Source organism: Esox lucius, chromosome 12 (genome assembly GCF_011004845.1).
Source record: "Esox lucius isolate fEsoLuc1 chromosome 12, fEsoLuc1.pri, whole genome shotgun sequence".
Lineage (NCBI taxonomy): Eukaryota > Metazoa > Chordata > Actinopteri > Esociformes > Esocidae > Esox > Esox lucius.
Window position 1 is genome coordinate 25,995,110 of NC_047580.1, and position 22,633 is coordinate 26,017,742.

General features: G+C 41.6%; 1 protein-coding gene across 3 annotated transcripts; it reads left to right on the top strand.

Annotated features, from left to right (window-relative positions):
* Positions 1-31: 31 nt before the first annotated feature.
* Positions 32-10,518, top strand: LOC105022285 (solute carrier family 26 member 9). Of its 3 annotated transcripts, none has more exons than XM_010890537.5 (21): positions 32-370; positions 2,369-2,506; positions 2,625-2,764; positions 2,964-3,074; positions 3,264-3,439; positions 3,625-3,789; positions 3,904-4,056; positions 4,317-4,399; positions 4,643-4,790; positions 4,976-5,089; positions 5,479-5,556; positions 5,779-5,874; positions 5,998-6,104; positions 6,194-6,263; positions 6,360-6,452; positions 6,540-6,653; positions 6,850-7,089; positions 7,370-7,424; positions 8,408-8,544; positions 8,936-9,001; positions 9,193-10,518. In XM_010890537.5, the coding sequence occupies exons 2-21, from the start codon at positions 2,382-2,384 to the stop codon at positions 9,202-9,204; spliced, it is 2,283 nt and encodes a 760-aa protein (XP_010888839.1). In that variant the 5' UTR covers positions 32-370; positions 2,369-2,381; the 3' UTR covers positions 9,205-10,518. The 3 variants fall into 3 exon arrangements, with proteins under 3 accessions (XP_010888839.1, XP_019907234.1, XP_010888840.1); XM_020051675.3 differs by lacking the exon at positions 32-370 and adding an exon at positions 384-1,722; XM_010890538.3 differs by lacking the exons at positions 32-370; positions 8,936-9,001; positions 9,193-10,518 and having other exon boundaries at positions 2,194-2,506; positions 8,413-8,505.
* Positions 10,519-22,633: the final 12,115 nt, after the last annotated feature.

Below are 22,633 nucleotides of genomic sequence, written 5' to 3' on the forward strand. Positions count from 1 at the left end.
GGGAAAATTCTTCAACCAATACAATTGTAGCTGCCTTGATAACTTGTAATCATTGTTAATACTAATGTTTGCTTAGCAGGATAATATGGTCAGATTGTTGATGTTGAATTTGTCAAAAACAGATTTGTTGGCATCTTTTGTTTGAGACTGTAAAAAAGATCAGCAGTTAAATGCCAAAACTCAGATAAATATGAATGTACAACTGGGAACTAGGAGCTTCTGTTATGTCTGATACCATGTGAACGCAGCACATGCCATGGTTTGCCATGACTGGCTCCTCCCTTGGAGGTGTCAACAGTTCCAGTATAAAATAATTAACTCTACTGGGAAACAGGATAACCATCACATCAAAGTTAATTCCAGCTGTAAGGTAAAGTGCATTTGCTTTGTTTTTTAATTGTCACTTTACATGATTGATGGTTATTTCAGCGTCATGTCAAACATCTCATCTTGGTTGTTTTTGGTCCTTTGTCTCATAAACTATGAAATAGCATTTTTATTCTGTTACACATGATTGTTTCTTTATATGGTCTCCATGCATGAAATGTGAGCAATGTGATCTCAGAATAGCCATGTTCTCTATCTCTTTTGCCCACGTTACTGAAAATGATTTCAGGATAGTAGGTATTATTGCAGAATTACCATAGCAATTGGAAGTTGAGTGGGGCTGATTTCTGACTGGCCACGTGCCTGTAGTGTGTGTGATTGGTTATCTGGCTTTTGTTCAGACACAGTGGCACCAGACCTGGCAACCAAGATTAGATTATGAACTTCGTTATAAAGGATAGATTTACACACATTTTTACCTTTCCATAATTTATCAGATACTCTTACCCAAAGCAACTTAAAGTTGTTGCATATATTTTACGATAGCTAGGTTGAACCACCAGAAAAATCAGCAATAGTAAGTACATTCTACACAAAGAAGTAGCTGAAGACAAAATTGTATTAAATTTTTATTTTATTTCAACCAGATGTGAAAATGCTTTCAGGGATTTGTTACATGTTCAGGTTACACTTTCCTACCCCAAGAAACGTGGGACAGCAGGTAGGCTTATGGTTAGAGCATGGAACCGACCAGAAAGAAAAAGGTTGCTAGATCGAATCCCAAGTTGACAAGAAATAATGTTCATTGTTTTATTTTTTTAATCTGCCAATGCTGTACCTGAGCAAGGTAGGGAAAACTCACTGCTTCCAGATTATTCCTGTAATGAAGAATGTGTTTTCAGTTTCAGCTTCCCCGGTAAAGGAAGAGTAACCCTAAAACGTCAATGTCGTATTGAAGTATGCTTAGACTTCTCTACTTCATGGATGCCAACAACTAAGCCATCCACACTGAGCTTGTTTTTTTGATTGTATATGCAGATATATTTTTTTAAGTTGACTGAGAATACATTCTAAATTATTGCAATGACCTTAAAGCAGTTAGGGTTAACTGCCTTGGTCTAGAATGAGTATAGGGCTTCTGCCTAGGTTATCTAATTGCTAGGCTACCTGTTGCTACCGGTCATCAATCAATGTATTTTATAAAGCCCTTTTTACATTAGCAGTTGTCACAAAGTGCTTTTGCAGAAACCCAGCCAGAAAGCCCAAAGATCAAGAATCAACAAGTATTGATGCCCAGTGACTGGGAAAAAATCCTTGGTAGGTCGGAACTTGGGAAGAAACCTGGAGAGGAGCCATTTGCATAAGGGGTGACCAGTCTTCTTTTGGCTGTGCCAGGTGAAGATTATAAGAGTTCATGACCTTTTGGGCCACATTAATGTTTTTGCATGTTCAGATGACAAGTTGGTTTAATGTAGGTGGGCTGTGTCCAGAGTCTTTAGGCAGAATCCTGATCAGCTGCACAACCAGGTGGACTGCAGGAATCATCAGGCGGAAACTACATCTGCAACACAACCAGAAAACCATTGGGCAGGGACAGCAGGGAAGGGTCATACCGTGTAGTCTTGAGGCGTGTCCTCCTAGGGTTCACAGGACCCCAAAAGAATTAGAGAGAGCGTTCCTTGGATCCAAATGATCAACTTAGACAATTGGGACTTCAGACAGGACAGATTGATCCTAATCTCCAGACGCAATACTAAAACCCAGTGAATCTAGGGATTGAAACAAGGGGACATACTTCACCCCATCCGAAAGACAACCCTGGACAGGGCCAACCAGGCAGTAAATAAAACATGTCATAAAGTGTTTTTCTTCACAATAACAACAGAGCATTTACAGATCTGGAAGGAGATAGGCCTTTGAGCAATGATGTTATTTAATATTATGATGTTATCTTATCTATATGTAATGTGTTCTCTCATTCACAACTCAGTGCAGCTTCACGGACACTTCATTCATTCTTGACCTGTCTGACTTTCCCAAGATTGCCTGAAGCCATGCAACAAGACCGCCCACGCTATGTCATCAACCGGCCTGCCTACTCCCTCCCAGACTTTGATGGGGAGTTTGACAAGAAGAAACGGACTTTCCCCATCGGAGAGAAAGTGAAGAAATGCTTCAGGTTTTTGATCCGCATATTTCAAACAAACCTCAGCTAACAAAACTGCGAATGACAGTGAGGCACTTTGCCTTGTACTTGGGCTGCTCTAACTAGACATGCATCCATTATGTGTCATTAGGTGCTCTGGGCCTCGACTCAAGTCCCTGCTGTTCAGACACCTGCCTATCCTCAGCTGGCTGCCCAAGTACAAGGTGAAGGAGAGCCTACTTTATGACGTCATCAGCGGGGTCAGCGCAGGCACCATTCAGGTTCCCCAAGGTCAGTCATTCTCCTCTGTTCAACCGTTCAGGTTCTGTATCTGGTGTGTTAGGCTAAATCACATGAGTGTGGAGAACAAATGTATTCCCATACACTTTGCTATCTTAATAAGGTTCCAGCATTTATATTACAGTACATAATCAGGATTTGTATTTTATTCTTGAAACCGTTGTTGATTTGTCCCTTGCCTTCATTACAGGCATGGCTTTTGCCCTGCTGGCAGACCTACCTCCTGTCAATGGTCTCTACTCATCTTTCTTCCCACTCATCCCTTACTTCTTTATGGGCACAGTTCACCAAATGGTCCCAGGCAAGTTCATGCGAATCAAATGCACAGGCTGTACCAGACATTCCCAAACACTTGGTCATAGGATCTAATAATGCTCAGATGTGCTGAAAATGTTATTGTAACCATTTTAAACATTCTTGGTTAGTGCTTTTTTTTCTGCATATTACGTAAGATTTCTCTGGTCTAAGAGTGATGGTGTCCACCGTTCAGGTACCTTTGCTGTCCTCAGCATCATGGTGGGTATTGAATGCCTGAGGTTGGCCCCCGAGTCTGACTTCACCCACTTCAATGCCACCCTTAATGCCTCAGTGGTGGATGAGAACATGATGAATGAGGCTCGGCTGGTTATCTCTGGGACTCTGGCCTGCCTCACTGCCATCATACAGGTACTGGAGGCCAAACAGAGGCCTAGTTAACCACTGTATAATGCATGTGAGAGACCACCTACTGGTTCTGTGTTAACATACTAAAGTAAAGCCTCTTCTTGGGAGGTAACGCATGTTTTCAGGTCTCTTATATACGCTACTGTGAATGTGAGCGACCTGTTGCATAAAATCCCCTGTCTGAGCAGATGGGGCTCGGTTTGATGCAGTTTGGATTCGTGGCCATCTACCTGTCAGAGTCCTTCGTCAGAGGATTCATGACTGCAGCTGGACTGCAGATCCTCATCTCTGTACTTAAGTACATCTTTGGAATCAAAGTGCCTCCCTACAGTGGACCCCTGGCCACTGTCTATGTAAGCCTCATTTGCAAAAGCAAAACATCTGCCTCCGGAGCTATATAACAACCGTGACCCATTCTCTTATTGTGTCTAAAAGATGGCCAAATCATGTCCCCCTTTCCCCCGCAGACTCTTAAAGATATAGTATACGGTCTTCCTGGCACTAATGTAGCCTCGCTGATCTTTGCTCTGGTCAGCATTGTGGTTCTCATAACAGTGAAGGAGCTGGGTGCCCGCTACCGCCACAAGCTGCCTTTCCCCATCCCGGTGGAGATCATTGTTGTAAGTAATGGAGAAGGCTGGCCTCTTCCTCTGCTTGTATCTGTTGTTTTGTTATACTATTGCTATGCCATTATATGCTATGCTATTTTATGCCATTATATGCTATGCTATGCCATGCCTGTGTGGTAATACACAATTTTATGCTATGATGCTTTATTCTGATATATTATGCTATACCATGTTATGCTGTCCTGTACCATGTAGCTGGAAGACCAGTATATTGTAAATGGTTAAACCAAACCTCCCTTTATCCTACACAGGTGGTGGTAGCCACGGCCTTATCTGGTCCCCTGGACCTGCCAGAAAAGTATCACATGAATGTAGTGGGGAAGATTCCATTAGGGTGAGGGTGTTATGCATGCAGGTACCCTGTATGTGTCTTTGTGTTTTTCCCCTCCTGCCGTTTGCCCAGGTGTCCTTTATGTTCCTGATTGTGCTGGTAGGTGTTTCCCACCTGGCAGTCATGGGTGCACCGCCTGACTGCTGAGGTGGACCAATCAGTAGACACCCCTCCTAATTGCACCACCTGTTCCTTTTTCCATTACCCAATTGCATCACACATCCCTGGTTTAATCTCTCTCCCTAGATTTCCTGTTCCTGTCCTCCCCACTGTGAGTCAATGGAGCGAGATGCTGGGCACGGCATTCTCCCTGGCTATCGTCGGCTATGTGATCAACCTGGCTATGGGCCGGACACTGGCCGCCAAGCACGGCTACGACGTGGACCCCAATCAGGTGGGAACACGGGAGAGGCGTGTCCAATCTGGCTTCTTCTATCATGTGACACGGGAAGCACGAGAGGGGTTCCATCGTATTGTGATGCCATCCAATCCCTCTGTCTAGGGCTCTGTGACCATACTCTCTGTTACTCAGCACAGTGTGATGAATAGACTGTGATGGGAGTGTGTGTTTCTGTGCAGGAGATGCTGGCTCTGGGGTTCAGTAACTTCTTGGGGTCTTTCTTTAAGATCCATGTGATCTGCTGCGCTCTCTCAGTTACCCTGGCTGTAGACAGTGCTGGGGGAACATCACAGGTAAGACAGAGGCTGCAATACAGGAGGATGTGAACAGCGTGCACAGTACAGATGGATGCAGAATCTATTGAAAATACTTTTATTTTTAAAGGTCCAGTGCCAAAGAAAATATGTATACATTTTCAGAGCTGATAAAGATATTTGTACATATCTTCAGTTTTCTTTCCTTTCCCACACAGTTTTAAGGACCAAAGAAGGTTCAGTGAAATAAATTCTTTTTTTTTTTGTAAAGAAAGTGTCTGTCATGCTCGAAACGATTGTATAACCCTGCCTTAGCGGTCGATTGACGATCAATAGCATCTTAAGTTTAATCTGTGTAAGGTTTAGTACATGACAGTTAGTATGTGACATTGACAACACCTCAATGAATACGTTCCTTTCTTCATCAGTTTGCCAGTCTGTGTGTAATGCTGGTTGTCATGGTTACCATGCTGGCCCTTGGGGTTTTCCTGAAACCACTACCAAAGGTAAGGACCATCTAAAACTGATAGAAACGGAGACAACCATTTTTCGGGGTTCAAGGGTAGCCTAGTGTTTACACCCTTTGGCCGGAAACTGAGAGGTTGCTGGATTGAATGGAACTGCTGGAGAATCACAGAAAAAAACTGCAGGTTAACTTTACATCATCCATGTTCATAATCTGTAAAAATGTTACGGTACTGAGTGTTAATTAACATGCATTTCTGTAGTCTGTGCTGGGAGCCCTGATAGCCGTAAACCTGAAGAACACGTTGCTGCAGCTCTCTGACCCATATTACCTCTGGAAGAAGAGCAAACTGGACTGTGTGAGTCAAACCACTTCCTCCTTATATAACCACGAACATGTATACAACCCTCAGAAAACGTGTTGGCTCTGACAATACCGAAGCGCTGAAGTATTCTGCTCTAAGTCCCTGTTTCTTCTCCAGTGTGTGTGGGTTGTGTCATTCTTAGCTACCTTTTTCCTGAGTTTACCTTTTGGAGTGGCCACTGGCGTCAGCTTCTCAATCCTCATGGTTATTTTCCAGACCCAGTTGTAAGTCACGAACAAGCATACTTGCTACAGTCATGTTGATGTTAGTAATAAAAAAAAATATATATATAATAAAATTTTGTTCATCACAGTAAAAATGGTTCAGAGTTGGCTCAGATAATGGACACAGATATCTACAAAAATCCCAAGGTCTTCAGTAAGGTAGGGAAACATTTTCACTATTAACTTTGGATTGGTGTTTTATTACCAAGGTTGTATGTAAATATATTTCAAGGAATTAATGAATGATTTTTTTAGGTGAAATCTGTAGAAGGGGTGAAAATTGTGAACTACTGCGCCCCTCTCTATTTTGCTAATGCAGAGATATTCCGTCGAAAAGTCATTAACAAGGTAATTGATTTACTATGGAATGACCATATCTCTCCATATCTTTGCCATCCAACATAAATCCAATTTGTTTTTATTTGTTTGTGTTAGACTGGATTGGACCCAGGTAAACTTCTCCTAGCCAGGAAGAAGTTTCTAAAGAAACAGCAAAAGGAGTTAGAAGGGCAGATGAAGGAGACCAAGAAGAGGATGTCAAGCTCTCTGGTAAATCAGGGTACAGGTCAGGGTAGGTCATGCAAAAGAGGCAGACCACAGATAGACCGTGTGTGTGTGTCTGTGTGTATGTGTGCAAAACATGGGGATAAATTGTTGAATTCTGAAAGACTTGTCTCAGTGTAATTTTGCCTTTTAGATGGTCATAAAAGTTCACGGCCTTTTGGCTTCCCATGTCTGGTCACAGCAAGGTCTTGAGAACGACTTCTACATAGACGAAGGCAATCCTTACCCGCCACCATCACCCCAAAGCTATGTCAACTTCCGCTGTAGTGATATCGAACTGGGTGAGCAGCCTCCTGACCCGGACCAGCCCAGTTCCTCACCGGTCACCCTTGACTGTCAGCCCATGCCCTTCCACACCCTCATCCTGGATCTGGCTGGGGTCTGCTTCATAGACCTCATGGGAATCAAAGTCCTCACCAAGGTCCGACAGCCAGCCAGCCATTTTGTTTTTTGTTTATTTTTCCCTCCATTTCCTCTTCATCGGCTGACACATTGGCCGGTTGTTATGCGCTATGGAATATGAATAGTGAAATGGAGGGTTGTACTATGACTGAGTAAATGTGTAGCCAAAAAGCGCAGTATGCTAATTAAATTAGTGTTTATCAACACTGAAACTGCAGGATACCTTTCAACTTTCACCGTGACATGCACAGCAGCTCATGTTGCGGCTTGACGTTTGCTCTTCTGTGCTTGTCATACAGATGAACACGAGCTACGAGATGCTGGGCATTAAACTATACTTGGCCAATGTTCAAGGTAAGATCTAGTTTTCATAACTAAGTTACTTGTTCAATGGCCAGGGGACTTTCAATAGTGGTCATAGGAAGAGGATCTTATTTCTGACAAAGGTTTAGTCACTGTCTGTAATGGTTAATGGCAAAAATACCATTGCAGCGTGACTGTAATAAGGTCTAGATTCTTCTATTTCCTTCTTCTTTTTTTCCTGTTTGAGATAAAGAGGTGATCCATCAAAAGGTGAAGAAGGCAGGTTGACATTACATTGACTATTCATTTACCAAAGCTTCTTTGTCCTGTTGAATCACATTATGGAATGCCTTGGATTTCACAAGGCTGAAGTGTTTGTCATTGGAGTTTAATCCCACTGATTCATTCTATTAAAATAGGATGTCCGTGTGAGTCATGTTGATTTAAAGGTATTGGCTATTCATTAGATCAGTCCCCCCCCATCATTTACTTTTACTAAATATGTTTATTTAACACACTTGTGTAATTTAGAATGTTGAGTTCACAAAATACATTCGTAAGCAGTTTTAAGATGACATGTCAATCTTTTCCCTGATCTTTGACAAAAAGTGACTTGAAAATCCTTCTAAGGTCACCAGCAAGTAACATTTTTGAAATACTGTGTAATCCTAGAAAGAGCTGATCCTCAGGTTTCCAAATCACTTAACACCCACAAATTTAAATATATAATTTCTTCCAGTAATAACCTCTTTCATAAGCACACGTCCACAGCCTACAGTAACAAACTCTGGAAAATGTTCTTTGAATTTTGCCTTAATATTTTAATGATACCCAGGATCTAAACAGACACAACCAAATAAGTTTCTACAATGGACCATTTGAACAAACAATGACTCTTAATGGGCAGAAAGAGGTGTCCAGTGAATCCCCTGTAGTGTGAACACAAAGGTCAATTTCGTAGAGGTCATGCAAGGTCCCAGAGTTGCCTAGTTTTGCTCTTTATGACTTTGTTGGTTTCTGGTGTTTGTTTGCAGCACAGGTGTATGAGGAACTGGAGGGAGGAGGGGTGTTTGAAGAGGGCAGTATCGCTCAAGGTCATCTCTTCCTCTCCGTCCATGACGCCATCCTCTGTGCCCAACAGAGGTCGAGGAACACAGGAGGCTCTGAAAAGGCAAGTCCCACCTACAACACTTCATCAGTAGGACTACAAATCACTTCTTAGATCCCCGCTAAGCAGCTGTGAGAAGCCGGGGAGAAGGTTATCCTTCACCTTATCTGCAGTGCTCAGAGGAAACATGAACACACAGCAACATTCTAGGAAATGTGTCACTACTGTTGTAAAATGTGCTTCTGAAACAAGGTACTGAAAGTCTTAGGTAACACCAGTATCTCCATGGAAGTCTGCCCCCTTTCTACTCTCATTACACTCCCAGAATGCCTTTGTCAGTGGTTCAGATGATGTTGCAAGTCGGTATTTAACTGAAGGGAAATAAATGTGCCATTGACTACGTGCGTACGTGTACATTCATGAAGATCTGAAGTGTCTGTTTGTGGGGTTGCAGTCAGAGCCTGGAAGAAAGGCAACATTTCACAATATTCAGGAGGAAGAGAAGAAGGATCTGGAGCAGGTAAACTGAACACATTTTCAATGTGTATGAGTGCAGTATTTTATTACTCATTCTCATCAGCTGCATTGGAGGCTGGCTTCTCTTCCTGGGGTCTAAGATGTCAACATTCTTGTGAAATAGATGGATCACATCTGCTATTAGTTACCAGGGAACCCCATTTTACTCTGAATAATCATGTTTTCTTTCAACAGGAACTGTTCTGAACATGGCGTTTGCACTTCTGAAGATTAAGAAAATGAGAAATGAAAATAAATGGAATAATACCTTTTGTATCATTATATGCTTTATTGTTTAGTTAAAATACAACAAAATCATTGATCAAATGTAAATATTACTTTGATATCCAAATCATGACAATAAACATCTATCATATTTGTCTTTCTTAATGTAGACTTGCTGACACAGATGTTAGGAAAGTGTGATATATATATATATACTTCTGGATTCTTCATCATGTCCCTGACCATTACACCCCTAACTGTGTGATCTCGGCTGGAGGGGCCCATTCCTTGGGACAGCATCATTGGCACTGACTCTTCTCCATTTGTACACAATCTGACTGTTGACAGATGGAGGCACCTGTCTTTGGAAATGCTTTTGTAGCCTTTTCTAACCTTATGAGCCTTCACAAGTCTTGTGAGTCCAATATTCCACTTGAATAGATCTGTTTTGGGTGTAAGACTTTGCTGGTAACCAAACTTGATGTTTTTTTATGAAAGTTGACACTTGGACTTCAATTACCCACTTTGGGAGTGGTCTTTATCCCAGGTTTTCACATACATTTCGCCGCCAGGGATGTTTGTTAAAGTACGCATTTTTGTTCAATCACACTGTTTATATATTGTTTTTATTAATGAAGATCAGATTATTTTGGAAGCCATTGGTGCAGGTAATCCAACAGGGTTCACAAACCCTTTCTCCCCACCGATAACGGTTGGTTAAACAACACTGACTGTGTCCCTCTAGTGGAATGGGATAGGGATACACCACACCATTCTGATCTACCATCATTTAGTTGAAAAAAAAAAACGAGGTGTTTTTTAGTTGAGGTTTATTCTTAATCACTAAATATTATTAAAATCTAAATAATTGGCACATGTAGAAATTCAAATGAACCACATCAAATAATCTCACCACAGATCTTTGTCAAACTTACTCTGAATTATTGTGGAATCTTTGTGGTCATCAGTAACTTCCTATTTAACAGGGTATAAGCTATTATTCATCCATCAACATGGGAAAGGTGAGAGAACACACAAATGAAATGGGACAAATGGATGTTGACCTTTTTAGAGTTAGAAGATGAAAGTACACAGGAATGGCCCAAAAATGGAAGGATCTTGAGGAATTCTGGATGAATGGTATCAGAGCCTTTGCTATACGTTCTTCTGAAGTGCTGTAATCTGGGGAAGGGGATGGTGCACAAACTGTTAAATGCAGAAATGCCAATAATTGTGAAACAGTTCTTTGAGAATATAATAATTTATTTTCTTGTTCCTTACATTTTTTGACCTGAATTGAAAATGTGATTTCTTTCATACTTTGAGTGTATCATGAAGCTCATAAACAACAAATGTTTTGTAGTCTTTGTTTCTCCTCTTTACCCAGTGTCCTAATCATTCCGGAGGGCACTGTATACACTCACCTAAAGGATTATTAGGAACACCTGTTCAATTTCTCAATAATGCAATTATCTAATCAGCCAATCACATGGCAGTTGCTTCAACGGCCAGACTGGCCGGTCTGAGTATTTCACAATCTGCTCAGTTACTGGGATTTTCACGCACAACCATTTCTAGGGTTTACAAAGAATGCTGTGAAAAGGGAAAAGCAACTTTGACTGAAATAACCACTCGTTACAACCGAGGTATGCAGCAAAGCATTTGTGAAGCCACAACACGCACAACCTTGAGGCGGATGGGCTACAACAGCAGAAGACCCCACCGGGTACCACTCATTTCCACTACAAATAGGAAAAAAAGGCTACAATTTGCACAAGCTCACCAAAATTGGACAGTTGAAGACTGGAAGAATGTTGCCTGGTCTGATTTCTGTTGAGACATTCAGATGGTAGAGTCAGAATTTGGCGTAAACAGAATGAGAACATGGATCCATCATGCCTTGTTACCACTGTGCAGGCTGGTGGTGGTGGTGTAATGGTGTGGGGGATGTTTTCTTGGCACACTTTAGGCCCCTTAGTGCAAATTGGGCATCGTTTAAATGCCACGGCCTACCTGAGCATTGTTTCTGACCATGTCCATACCTTTATGACCACCATGTACCTATCCTCTGATGGCTACTTCCAGCAGGATAATGCACCATGTCACAAAGCTTGAATCATTTAAAATTGGTTTCTTGAACATGACAATGAGTTCACTGTACTGAAATGACCCCAAAAGTCACCAGATCTCAACCCAATAGAGCATCTTGGGATGTGGTGGAACGGGAGCTTCGTGCCCTGGATGTGCATCCTACAAATCTCCATCAACTGCAAGATGCTATCCTATCAATATTTCTAAAGAATGCTTTCAGCACCTTGTTGAATAAATGCCACGTAGAATTAAGGCAGTTCTGAAGGCGAAAGGGGGTCAAACACAGTATTAGTATGGTGTTCCTGATAATCCTTTAGGTGAGTGTATATCAGTGTTACAAATGAGGAAGTGGACATTCTCTGAGTGATCATCTTCCTCGAAGCTACCTTTCGTACTCTTGTCAGGCATTTCTTTTCTTAACATGAATGTGGCAACTGGTAAGGAACACCTCAGGCCTACTATTCAAATGTAACTTATTTGGCATAAGGTAACGTTGTCTGTACACATTACTGAAATACAGTATTGCTGTCCTCCTTTAAGTCATTGTTTGGTTCAGCCCGGTGGTCACAAAAGCCATTTGTAGTCAAGAAAAGTAGTCTGGACCCAGCACCACCTGGATGTGGCGAACCTGTTCCACTGTACCCACATTTTAATGGCCTACATGGACCTTCACGCGGTTCACACAAGAGGACAGGACGGTTTGCAACTTCCTCAGTTATCTCCAGGATAGGTCACCTCCCATATGATAGGCACCCTTAATAACGCTGAGCAAAGCTGAGTTTTAAATATACATCCGAGGTAATTGGCTATAATGCAACATGTGAAATATATGTTGCAATATAGAATCAATGACGTTTTAAAGTTTCTCAAATTATGAATCAAAATGATAGCCACCCGCTTTTTGTCTTTTGTCCAGTCTCTCTTTGCAGGTATATCAGAACTCCAAATGAAAGAAATATAATCTGCAATCAAGATAAAATCGTTAAACGAAAAAATATATTTTTCATAAAAATGTCACAATTATTGGTTAGGCATGGAATATAGTTGACAAGCATAGGCTGGCCACATGGGATTATTAGATTGGATTCTTTTTACAGGGATCTCCCATTAAACAGTCATGTTGAAATCATAATGTTTTGTCCTTGATCCTAATGGTATGCTAAATTCATTTCTGTGGTGACATATGACCTTCAAGGTCATAAAGTTGTGACCAACTTTTTTATTTTTTTACAACTAATCTTTTCTACACCCCCCCGAAACACCTAGTGCAGAGGGTGGATTCCTGTAAACTGACTCTAGGATTCCCTGCCAAATCACCTCTATCCTGGATAATGGGAAATTAGATCTACTACTAAAGGAATGTTCTAGATGACGTTTTGGTTCAACCACAGTGTGTGGTCAGTCTTAACTTTGCTGACATATTTTCTCTGTCTGTGCTCCCCTTCGCAGGTATGTCATTTCCTGAAAAGGGGTTTTGTTTGATTAGAGAACCTGATCCAAGCCTATGATTACGATCTCTGGATGAACTTACAATATACACTTATCCTAACAGACCAGATGCCATCTGCATCCACGCTGCAAAGCAGATTTTAAGATATTACATTGTCACTTCATTTCACAGGGACAATGCATTTGAAACCATATTTTTTCTCATTTTGCCAAGTTTAGATATCATTTTGTATTTTTGTCAGGCAGTGTAGCTGCCTTGTATATTTGTAGTAGCAGTACTGTTCTTTGAAGACAGGGTGCAGTATGGTACAGTCTAAGCCAAACACAATTCAGAGAGTTCTGCTTGCGAAGCCCATCTGCTGCATGGTGAGATGGTGGTCTTCCTGTAATTAGCTAGAGGCATGTGCATCTACGGTCGCCACCGCAGAGGTCCGGCTGGCCTTAACGGGTGTATTCTGTACGAGCAAGGTCAGGCTGGAGAGTCTGGGAGAGAACTTGGCGTCAGCACTTCCGTATGACTTTGTTTTCCTCAACGCTCTGTTTAATTAAAAGCACACCATTAACACCTACTGCTCCCCTGCTCAACTCTGGACCTTGAGGACGGTTCCACTGCTTTTGTCATTCCTCCCATCTAATGAGAGACGGATGTGGACCTGGCGCAGCAGGCAGTTCATTCGTCAAACTTCTGTGTAAGCGCAAAGCATAAATTAATTTCCATGCCAAGTGGGACATTTATAAATATGAACATTATGAAAGCTAAATACGAGAACACTTGAGAATGTTTGTAGATGTACGGACATGGCCATGAACATGCCTATTCACAGTGCCAAGTTGTGGGATAAGGAAACTGCTGGTCAAAGATAATTGGAAATCAAATGGGAGGTGGCTGATGTCCAAGGAGAGAACCGTGCCTCCAACCAGACCCATTAGTGGCCTATGTTGAGATCGACGGATGAGGTCATTGTGTGTGTGTGTGTGGAAGTGTTTGTGGATGCAAGCATGCATGCAGGTGCGTGCGTGTGATATACACAGTCACACTACCCCAGCTAGTCTAAAAACTCTACTTTGACCTCCCTCTGATTCCTTGTCACAATATATATCCCAGTAGCTGTCACAATCTGTTACATATTTAAAACTAATTAAATTACATTTGGCTTATTCTTAACATGGCATACACCTTTGAAATGTTTTTAGGTTTCAACTTAAGTTTTGACCGATTAAGATGAGTGGCTGTGATAGGCCTGACAAAGCCAAGATATACCCTGTGAGACTAATGATGTTAAATAATAGTCATATGCACTGAAATGTGTTGCACAGAAATGCATTGAAACTACATATTTTTGACTGACTTTTCTAGTCAATGACAACATCGCCACTTGTCAAAATAAATTTGATCATATGATAATGACAGCAAAGTGGTTTTCTTCTAAAAATTAGCCTACTACAATATTGTTGTATTTCCAAGCCTCTGAAGTATACAGTAATTTAGACAAAATGGCTATTAGCCCCTGTTTAATTTAATTAGCCCGCTTTCAACTTGTGGTCATCAACATGACTGCAGCATCTGCAGAATATTTATTACCATGGCAACAACGCAACCAAGTGACAGAAGGGCAATCCATTAATAGTCTATAGTGAGATACAACAGGGTGAGGGCCAACGGAATCCCTGCATCACACCGCTAGCTGCTACATCTGACACGCCTATCCCTGTCACAGTCAGTGGATGGCAGTCAGCAATGGAATGCTTAAGATCCAGCAATAGTTTAGAAATCCATCTAAGATCCATCATGCAAGCTCAAACCAGGTCCTGTAGCCTGCCTTTCTCTCGTCCGGAGTACCATACATAATTACATAGCTCCTCTGCCAGGGTATGAAGGTAACGACAGTGGTATCCTGCACGCGTGTACGACTGCGGTATCCTGCACGCAGGTACGACTGCGGTATCCTGTACGCGTGTACGACTGCGGTATCCTGTACGCGTGTACGACTGCGGTATCCTGTACGCGTGTACGACTGTGGTATCCTGTACGCGTGTACGACTGTGGTATCCTGTACGCGTGTACGACTGTGGTATCCTGTACGCGTGTACGACTGTGGTATCCTGTACGCGTGTACGACTGTGGTATCCTGTACGCGTGTACGACTGTGGTATCCTGTATGCGTGTATGACCGGGCCACTGAATTAGATCCCCCACTGGATTAGTGTGATAAAGAGTGCCTTCACATCCCTCCACCAGGGACAGGAAGGAAACATTTGGAAGAGACAGAGAGAACAATGAATGATGTTAAGAAAAACTTCTCAACATGCTTTAGGGACTTTTTGAAAGATCATATACATTAACTGTATTATATCTGCAATATATTTTATGGCTCTGTAATGGATGACTAATGCTGACAATACTGTTAGTAGTGGAGAGTAGACTAATCTGGTACACAGTAACTTGTAGCTGCGGTCCCCAATATAACGTTGGTTTGACCTTTCCATTTCAATTGAAATGTACTGCATTTAAATAAGAAGCCTGGAGGGACAAGAAATCCCATTAGAGATTGTTGCCTAAATGGGACACAGACAATCTGAGTTTCCACCTCCCTTTAAATAGAAGTCATCTCAATTTCACTACTACTCGTTTGAAGGAGCATCTTAGAGGACCTGTTTGACATCGATCACCAGACTATGATAAATCTTATTCATATGCATCGGTCTGGATCGGAGACAGTAGACTTGTGTGTTAGAGGGAGATCTATGGGACTTAGTTAACAAGTGAGTTCACAACCAAGGGATTCGTAAATCTTCATCATGCCATTTCAGCAAATCGCTGTGGCAGGCATCGGGTTTTGGACAGAGTGTGTTTACAGTCTTGGCTGGGGGCACGTTTGACCACTGATATCTAATATTAATTAATGTTGTCTGTTGTCTCCCTCTGCTCGTGTGCTGGCAATTAAACAGTTCCAAGAATGGTGCATGTCCTGGGTGATTAATTAACGTATAAAATTACAGAGGCTGCTTTTGGTAAGAGGATTGTTAATTATTTAAAGTCCAATTATACGATCACACCACTGGCCCACGGCTTGATGTAAAATACTGTTCAATCTGTTTTCCATTTGGCCTCAAAAAGTCTAGAAAAGGCGTTGGACCTAGTCTGTTGTTCTCTGGGAGTATTTCAATATTACAGGCAATTAATTAAAAGTTGCTTACTGTTTGATTTGCAACTAATTTTGATGCTGACTCATTAGGTTGTTTGAATGTAATGTATGGTCAGCTTTTTGTCTTTTGTTTCAAGTATTTGGTTGAATTAATTTGGGGCAGAGAAGGTAGAACGTTTCCAAATAAATTCTCAATTTTTGACTGGAACATTGGTTTGTTTTACTTTCTGGACTCCCAGCAAAGAGATTGTAACTATGGCCACTAGCTGATAATCTTGGGATATGAAATAGTGTGTCAAATCCCAATAGAAAAACAAAGAACAAAAGAGAATGAGATTGTAGATAAAGAATACATTCACATTTAGGTAATGTAACAGACACTATTATAGAAAGCAACTTAAGTTGATGAGTGCATACATTTTTGGACTCTGAATAATAATTATATCCTTCCACGATACTTTAATATAAATTGTAGCTCATCCTTTAATAGCTATTTATCATGTTATAAATAAATATTAAATATCAATATGCCATAAACGTACATAGTGCCCTTACATAATCATAAGTGCCTTGCGATAATTTCTCCATTGAGTAGAAGGGTATTTTTCCACACCATATTGACCTTTCTGAAACAGAATTTGATAACAAATCATTTTTAAGTTCTGTAGTAGACCGTTTGAAAGTGAGGCTAAGAGAGAAACCTGTCATTAATGATTTTTTTTATTGTTATATAAAATGCTATTAGGCTGAGTCTAAAAACATGGGGTTTTTTCTGAACACATTTTATATTGCTTTAAAGGGTCAATCCACAGTTAAAGCAACAACAAATTATTCTGTTTGGCTAAAAAGCTCATAGATGGGCCAGGAATTCCAAACTATTTATGCAAGTACAAACTATCCAAGATATACTTTTGTTTAGACTATACCATTTTTGTGTAAATGTATAATGTTCACATATATGAAAGGGGTTGGCATACGCAGAATTTTGGGTGCCCTTTAAGATGTTCTGTATGCTAGATCTATGATGACATAATGAAACATTAACACTCTCATCTTATCTTCATCCGCTTATCCGGTATCGGGTCGCGGGGGCAGCAGCTCCAGCAGGGGACCCCAAACTTCCCTTTCCCGAGCCACATTTGCCAGCTCTGACTGGGGGATACCGAGGCGTTCCCAGGCCAGTGTCGAAATATAATCTCTCCACCTAGTCCTGGGCCTACCCGAGGTCTCCTCCCAGCTGGACGTGGCTGGAACACCTCCCTAGGGAGACGTCCTGGGGGCATCCTTACCAGATGCACGAACCACCTCAACTGGGTCCTTTCGACGCAAAGGAGCAGCGGCTCTACTCCGAGTTCCTCACGGATGGCTGAGCTTCTCACCCTATCCCTAAGGGAACATTAACACTTAAAAGTTAAATGCTGGTAAGTGAGTTGTGTTAGTGATTGATATACTGTACTCATATACAGTCTGCCCATTAAAGCAGATACAGAGAGTGGCTCCATATTGTGTGGGTCTGTACTGAACAGCATAGAGTTGACAATGTAAGGCAGTACTGTTTGCTGGAACGTCAAGGGTTCTCATTAGTACCTACAGGAAAAATGGAAACAGCACAATGTGTTGCAACAGCCTGTCAACATTGGCAATGTGTGTTTATTACAGAGCCCAAATCCAATAACTTGTGCACAATTACTCAATTGATGTTGTAAGTCATGCATGATAATTATTTCTGTAAGGCTTTGGTGAACAGTAATAGGAAAAGAAGAGGTTCAACATAACGGCCATACAGAGCAGTAGTTCAACAGGAAACCATCCCATTTGACTGCTTCATGAAGATATTATACTTTGGCCTTCATTGAACATAATTCAGGTTTTGGTCAACCATAGCGTATAGCAGATTCACAATCTAGCATTGTTCCTCCTCTTTCGGGGAAATCCTGAGAGACCGTTTTTATACTGTAACCAATCTCTCTTTGGCAGAACACTGAACTTCTCGTGATAATGCCTAAGGGCTATGCTACAGGTTTCAGCCAGTATGTTGGGAGGTATTGGTTACGGTCTTTGAATTCCCATAGTTAGCATCATACAGGCAGTGTTGGCGTCTGAGACACAGCTGTCGGCAATGTGGAGTGGACCATTTCTACAGGATCCTATTATACAGGTCGCTGTTCACACTCTGCCGACCGGCCACTCGTCTGGGGAGTTATGGTGTTGAGAATTAATTAGAAAATTGGGATGTGAATAAAATGATAGTGTTTGCTGATCATGCTTCCCTTTGAACTTTAGTACCCCTGGCGCTGTCTGAAAGTCTCGAACTGCAAGTGTATCATGAGCAGATATTTTTCTGTGCTTGTGTTTCTTGTACATGTCCTATTGCTAGGTGCTAGTCAAAATTTACGAACTCACTGCAGTACTTTGTTCTGGATGAACGCTAAATTATTTTAATATAAACATGTGCATGATATATTGCATTTCAGTGGCATTTGTGCGGTCGGCTGAACCTGTTCGTTGGATCCAGTGGCAGTGTTCAGGTGTCATTTTCTGGTGCAGTCTAGGATTCTATACCCACATCGACGTTGGACAACAGAGTTCTGTATTGTAACTTGTAACAGTCTCCTACTGCAAACATAAACTGTGCACGTTATTTCTGCAACATATCAAACACGTATTAGAGACATGCAGTCTAAATTGACTCTTTCACATTGCACATTGGCTGCCATCTTAGAAGATCGCGAAACGCCACATAATCTCACCCACTGTCGAAGTCAGGGCACTCATGTCAAGTTAGTGGTAGTTTTAACTGCAAACCTTTGGTAAAGCAGGCGGCAGACAAATCAATTTTCATTTTAACTGCTCATCATCTGGCCGTATCTACCACTGAAGAGGTATTTCTTTCGACTTTTTACAAACGTAATAAAAGTGTTGAACTGATAAAAAAAAACATCGAAAGCAAAGATTTTGTAGAATTCATAATCACCGCCTGCTGACGCGACGCCACTTGTGTGACGTGCGTTGTGAAGTGAAGCCAGGCAGTGATCTTGGTTTCATTAAAACTATCATTTAGCAACGACTTTCATTCATGCACAGGTGGGAACAATGTTGTTCAGGTGAAGTCTCTCAAATACTGTTGATAAAAAAGACAGACATGATAGGTAGCTATGGAAATCGCACACATTTTGTTATTTGACAATATAGGCTTTTGTGTAACCAGCGCAAGTCATTCATCTCTAGATATGTAAAGTCTGGTGATATCTTTGTGTGGCGTCTAAGCTAGCTGGCTGGTTTACCTGCTTGTTAACGTTGGGTAGCACATTGGATCCAATTGGCTTAATTGAAAAAAAGTACTTTAATGTCTAAATATCTAAGTGATTAGGACCCTAGCAAATATCCAAGCAGTTGACAGTGGTTGTACTGTAGCTACATTTACATTGAGCCTCAAACCATTAATTATTTACTGTAGACTATATAGAGAATTACAAAGGTAGAATTATATTTTATGAAATACTTTTCTTTACATCACCTAACATCGACTAACACTGAGTTTTGTTTCTTCACTGACACAGAGGAAAGCTACATTTTTGGAAGGCAAGAGACAAAGGTGGCGACACAGACAGAAAAAGAGAAGGTGAGGTGATGGAAAGGAAAGACACAAGGTGAGGTGATGGAGGAGAAAGACACAAGTTGAGGTGATGGAGGAGAAAGACACAAGTTGAGGTGATGGAGGAGAAAGACACAAGGTGAGGTGATGGAGTGAGAAAGACACAATTTGAGGTGATGGAGAGAGAAATTGCCGAAATTGCCAGGGAACAGACAATTACTTACTTTTACAGTGTATGTGTGTATGTTAAGATGTTAGATAGTGTGGGAGTTTGAGCAAACGGGATTATAGATAAAAAGTGTGCAATAAGTGTGAAATATCAATATACCTTTGTGTTCACTGCATTTGGACATTCATTACGTATACGTGCACTTCCAGGCACATTTGTATGGTTAAAAGTCATACCATACTCATCTCCCTTATTGTATATAATACAACGTAATTTGTAATAGAAAAAATATTCTGTCAGGGGTGTCCAGAGAGGCGACAGAAAAGGACAGGAAGTGGGTTCTGATGAAAGATTATATTTGACTTGCTCATCGATACACCCCAAGTCGACAGTCTTTTGTAATGTTTTTCTCTTTTACGATTAACTTTCAGTGTTTGTCTTGAGAGATTTTTGCATTGATTCATGTGATCAAAGGGCACAAGCTGGCATGAATTAAACATTGAAATGAACCCTGAAATTAAATGCTTTTAAGCATTGTGAAAAATGTTTTGTCAAGAGATAAATGAAAAAGATGCTTTTCAGTAAAGGCCGGTGAAAAATAACATCCCAAAAAAAATGTATAATGAGGGTGCGTCTGCTTCTGAACTAATTTGAGATATTGGCAGTCAGATGGTTGTTTTTTATTTACTTAAAAGATTTCAATAGAAATCTTACTTTATCTCTAAATTTGTTTAATTGTAGCTTTACATAGTCAGACATTGAAGACAGGCATCTTGACCCCTTACACTGCAAGTTTGATAACATCAGCCTGTCACAGTTGTTTACCATCAAATGCTAACTTGCTGGCAGCTAGTTATTTTCACCTTACTCCGCTGCGCTACCTTAACATCACCACCAGAGGGCACTGTGGCTTTACCTGTAATCTTAACCTGCTGGCCTGATCCGTGAAACAAACTTTGTTGAAGTCTCTCATTCCCCTAAAGGAAACTTAGAAAGTAAAGAATCAAATGTTAAGAATAAGGCGATTAAAACAGCTGCTCGTAGATGTGATCTTTTTTCCCCTTCCCTGTGATCCATATATTGAGCCGGTGGGAGGAGTTCAGTTCGGGGAGTTGGGACTTGCCGCGAGGTGGCCGATGGCTGAGCAGGGGAATTGGCCCAGCGACTCATTGGCCTGCGGATGACTGCAGATTCAAATGGAGGGAGGGGAAGTTAAAGCTTTTAATGACACTAAGCAGACCCCAGAGGCCTGACTACGCCACGGCATTCCACCCTCAGCACATCAAGGACAGCACCACTCAGACGGAGCGTCCCCTCGGCGCGCCTTGTACACCGTTGATCTTTACTTTTGTTCCAGACGAGCACTTCTGACTCTCTTTCTCGCTGAGCAGAACCAATGACATGAGACAGATGTGCTGTCTTCAGAGAATCGAGAATCCTGTTTGATAAGCACCCCCTTGCCCTGCACACACTTAAAGGACCAAAAGGAACCGTTGTGAATGAAAGTATCTACATAAGAATGGATGGATGTGCCTGAAAAGCGTCATCTTGCTCATTTTCTTGTGCTTCAGCAGTAAATGTCAATTTGATGTCAGCTTTTCCTCTCTCTATCCAACCGTGACTTGGGCTACTGCTTCTTTGAATGAGAGAACTTAGACAATAAGGTGAGGCCTACTTCATCTTGGATCAGGGCCTGAACCTGTAGAAAGGGGAACTCAGCCATAATATCCAAAAAGCAATCACACAATTGACCGATTTCAAAATTACACATTTGGGCTTGCAAAAAATACGCTGAAATGGGTGAAATGTACTGAACAATCTTCAGATCTCCACCTCAGTCCATTTAACATGTATCAATGAGCCCAGTCATGGTGTTGAAAACACAGAGCTCCCCACCACCTGAGAGGGATTGGAGCCTGATGTGTGTGTGTGTGTGTGTGTCTACTGTGAGAGACAGGCCCCAGGTGGGATGTTGTCTTGTCTGTCTGTGAGGTTCTCTCAGGCATAGAGAACACCAGCTCCCTCATCCATGGTTACTGTAACCCAGGTGAGACCACAGCTGGTCCTGGGCCCTGTCGTAGTCAGTGCTACCTGGATCGTACCATTTCTCACAGTAAAACAACGGAGGAAAAAGGAATATTTTCTCAGGGAAATTGCCTTCTGGGAGTTTGAGAGGAAATTGTGTGTATTGTGTGTGTGAACATTTGGAAATATGTTGAATAATGCCACACTTTCTCTTAATGAAATCAACTTGATTATTATTCTGTTTCTGTGCACTATAGTTTGGAGTCCCCTCACGTAGAAGCCGCTGTTCAAATCAGCAGTTTTCAGACTTGAACATTCTACCGTTGGCTTCTCCAGTATGTTCCAGTCCATGTCCTCTTGGCCTTCTTGTGTTCTGCATGACACACACCTCCCATGCAGTGCCGCACAATCATTTGTTTAGATGTTGATTTATGAACTAATTGCCTCTAATTGCTGCTTAGTAGCACAATTAATCTGAGCTGCCTGCTTCCTGAAGCACATTAGGACACATTTGTATAATGAAGTCATTAGTTCAATTATATAAGAAGTAAAAAGTGGGGATGAGGGGTAAAGGAGGTTGAGAATATGGTGAGCACTACTGGGCTATTCTGACTGTTTGTCTCAGCAGTGTTCAAGTGAAATGTTACATTGGGTGTGTTTAATCAGTCTAGATAATGTTCCAGCACCAGGTTGAGTGTACAGCATCACTACTACACAAGACATCCGTGTAACGTTCCCCTTTGCAGCCTCTAGGTCTCAGCTACAAATAATAGTTGTTTCTGTTTGCCGTTTTGTCTCTCTGTCTCTCTACCGTGCTGTTGTCACTGCCAAGCCTGTCTTATTGTCTGCTGGCCCTGTCATTGTTATTAGTGTTTGGGACTGCCTGTGGAGGTATGGATGTGCAGACAGGCTCCAGGCTCCAGAGAGCAGTCGGCA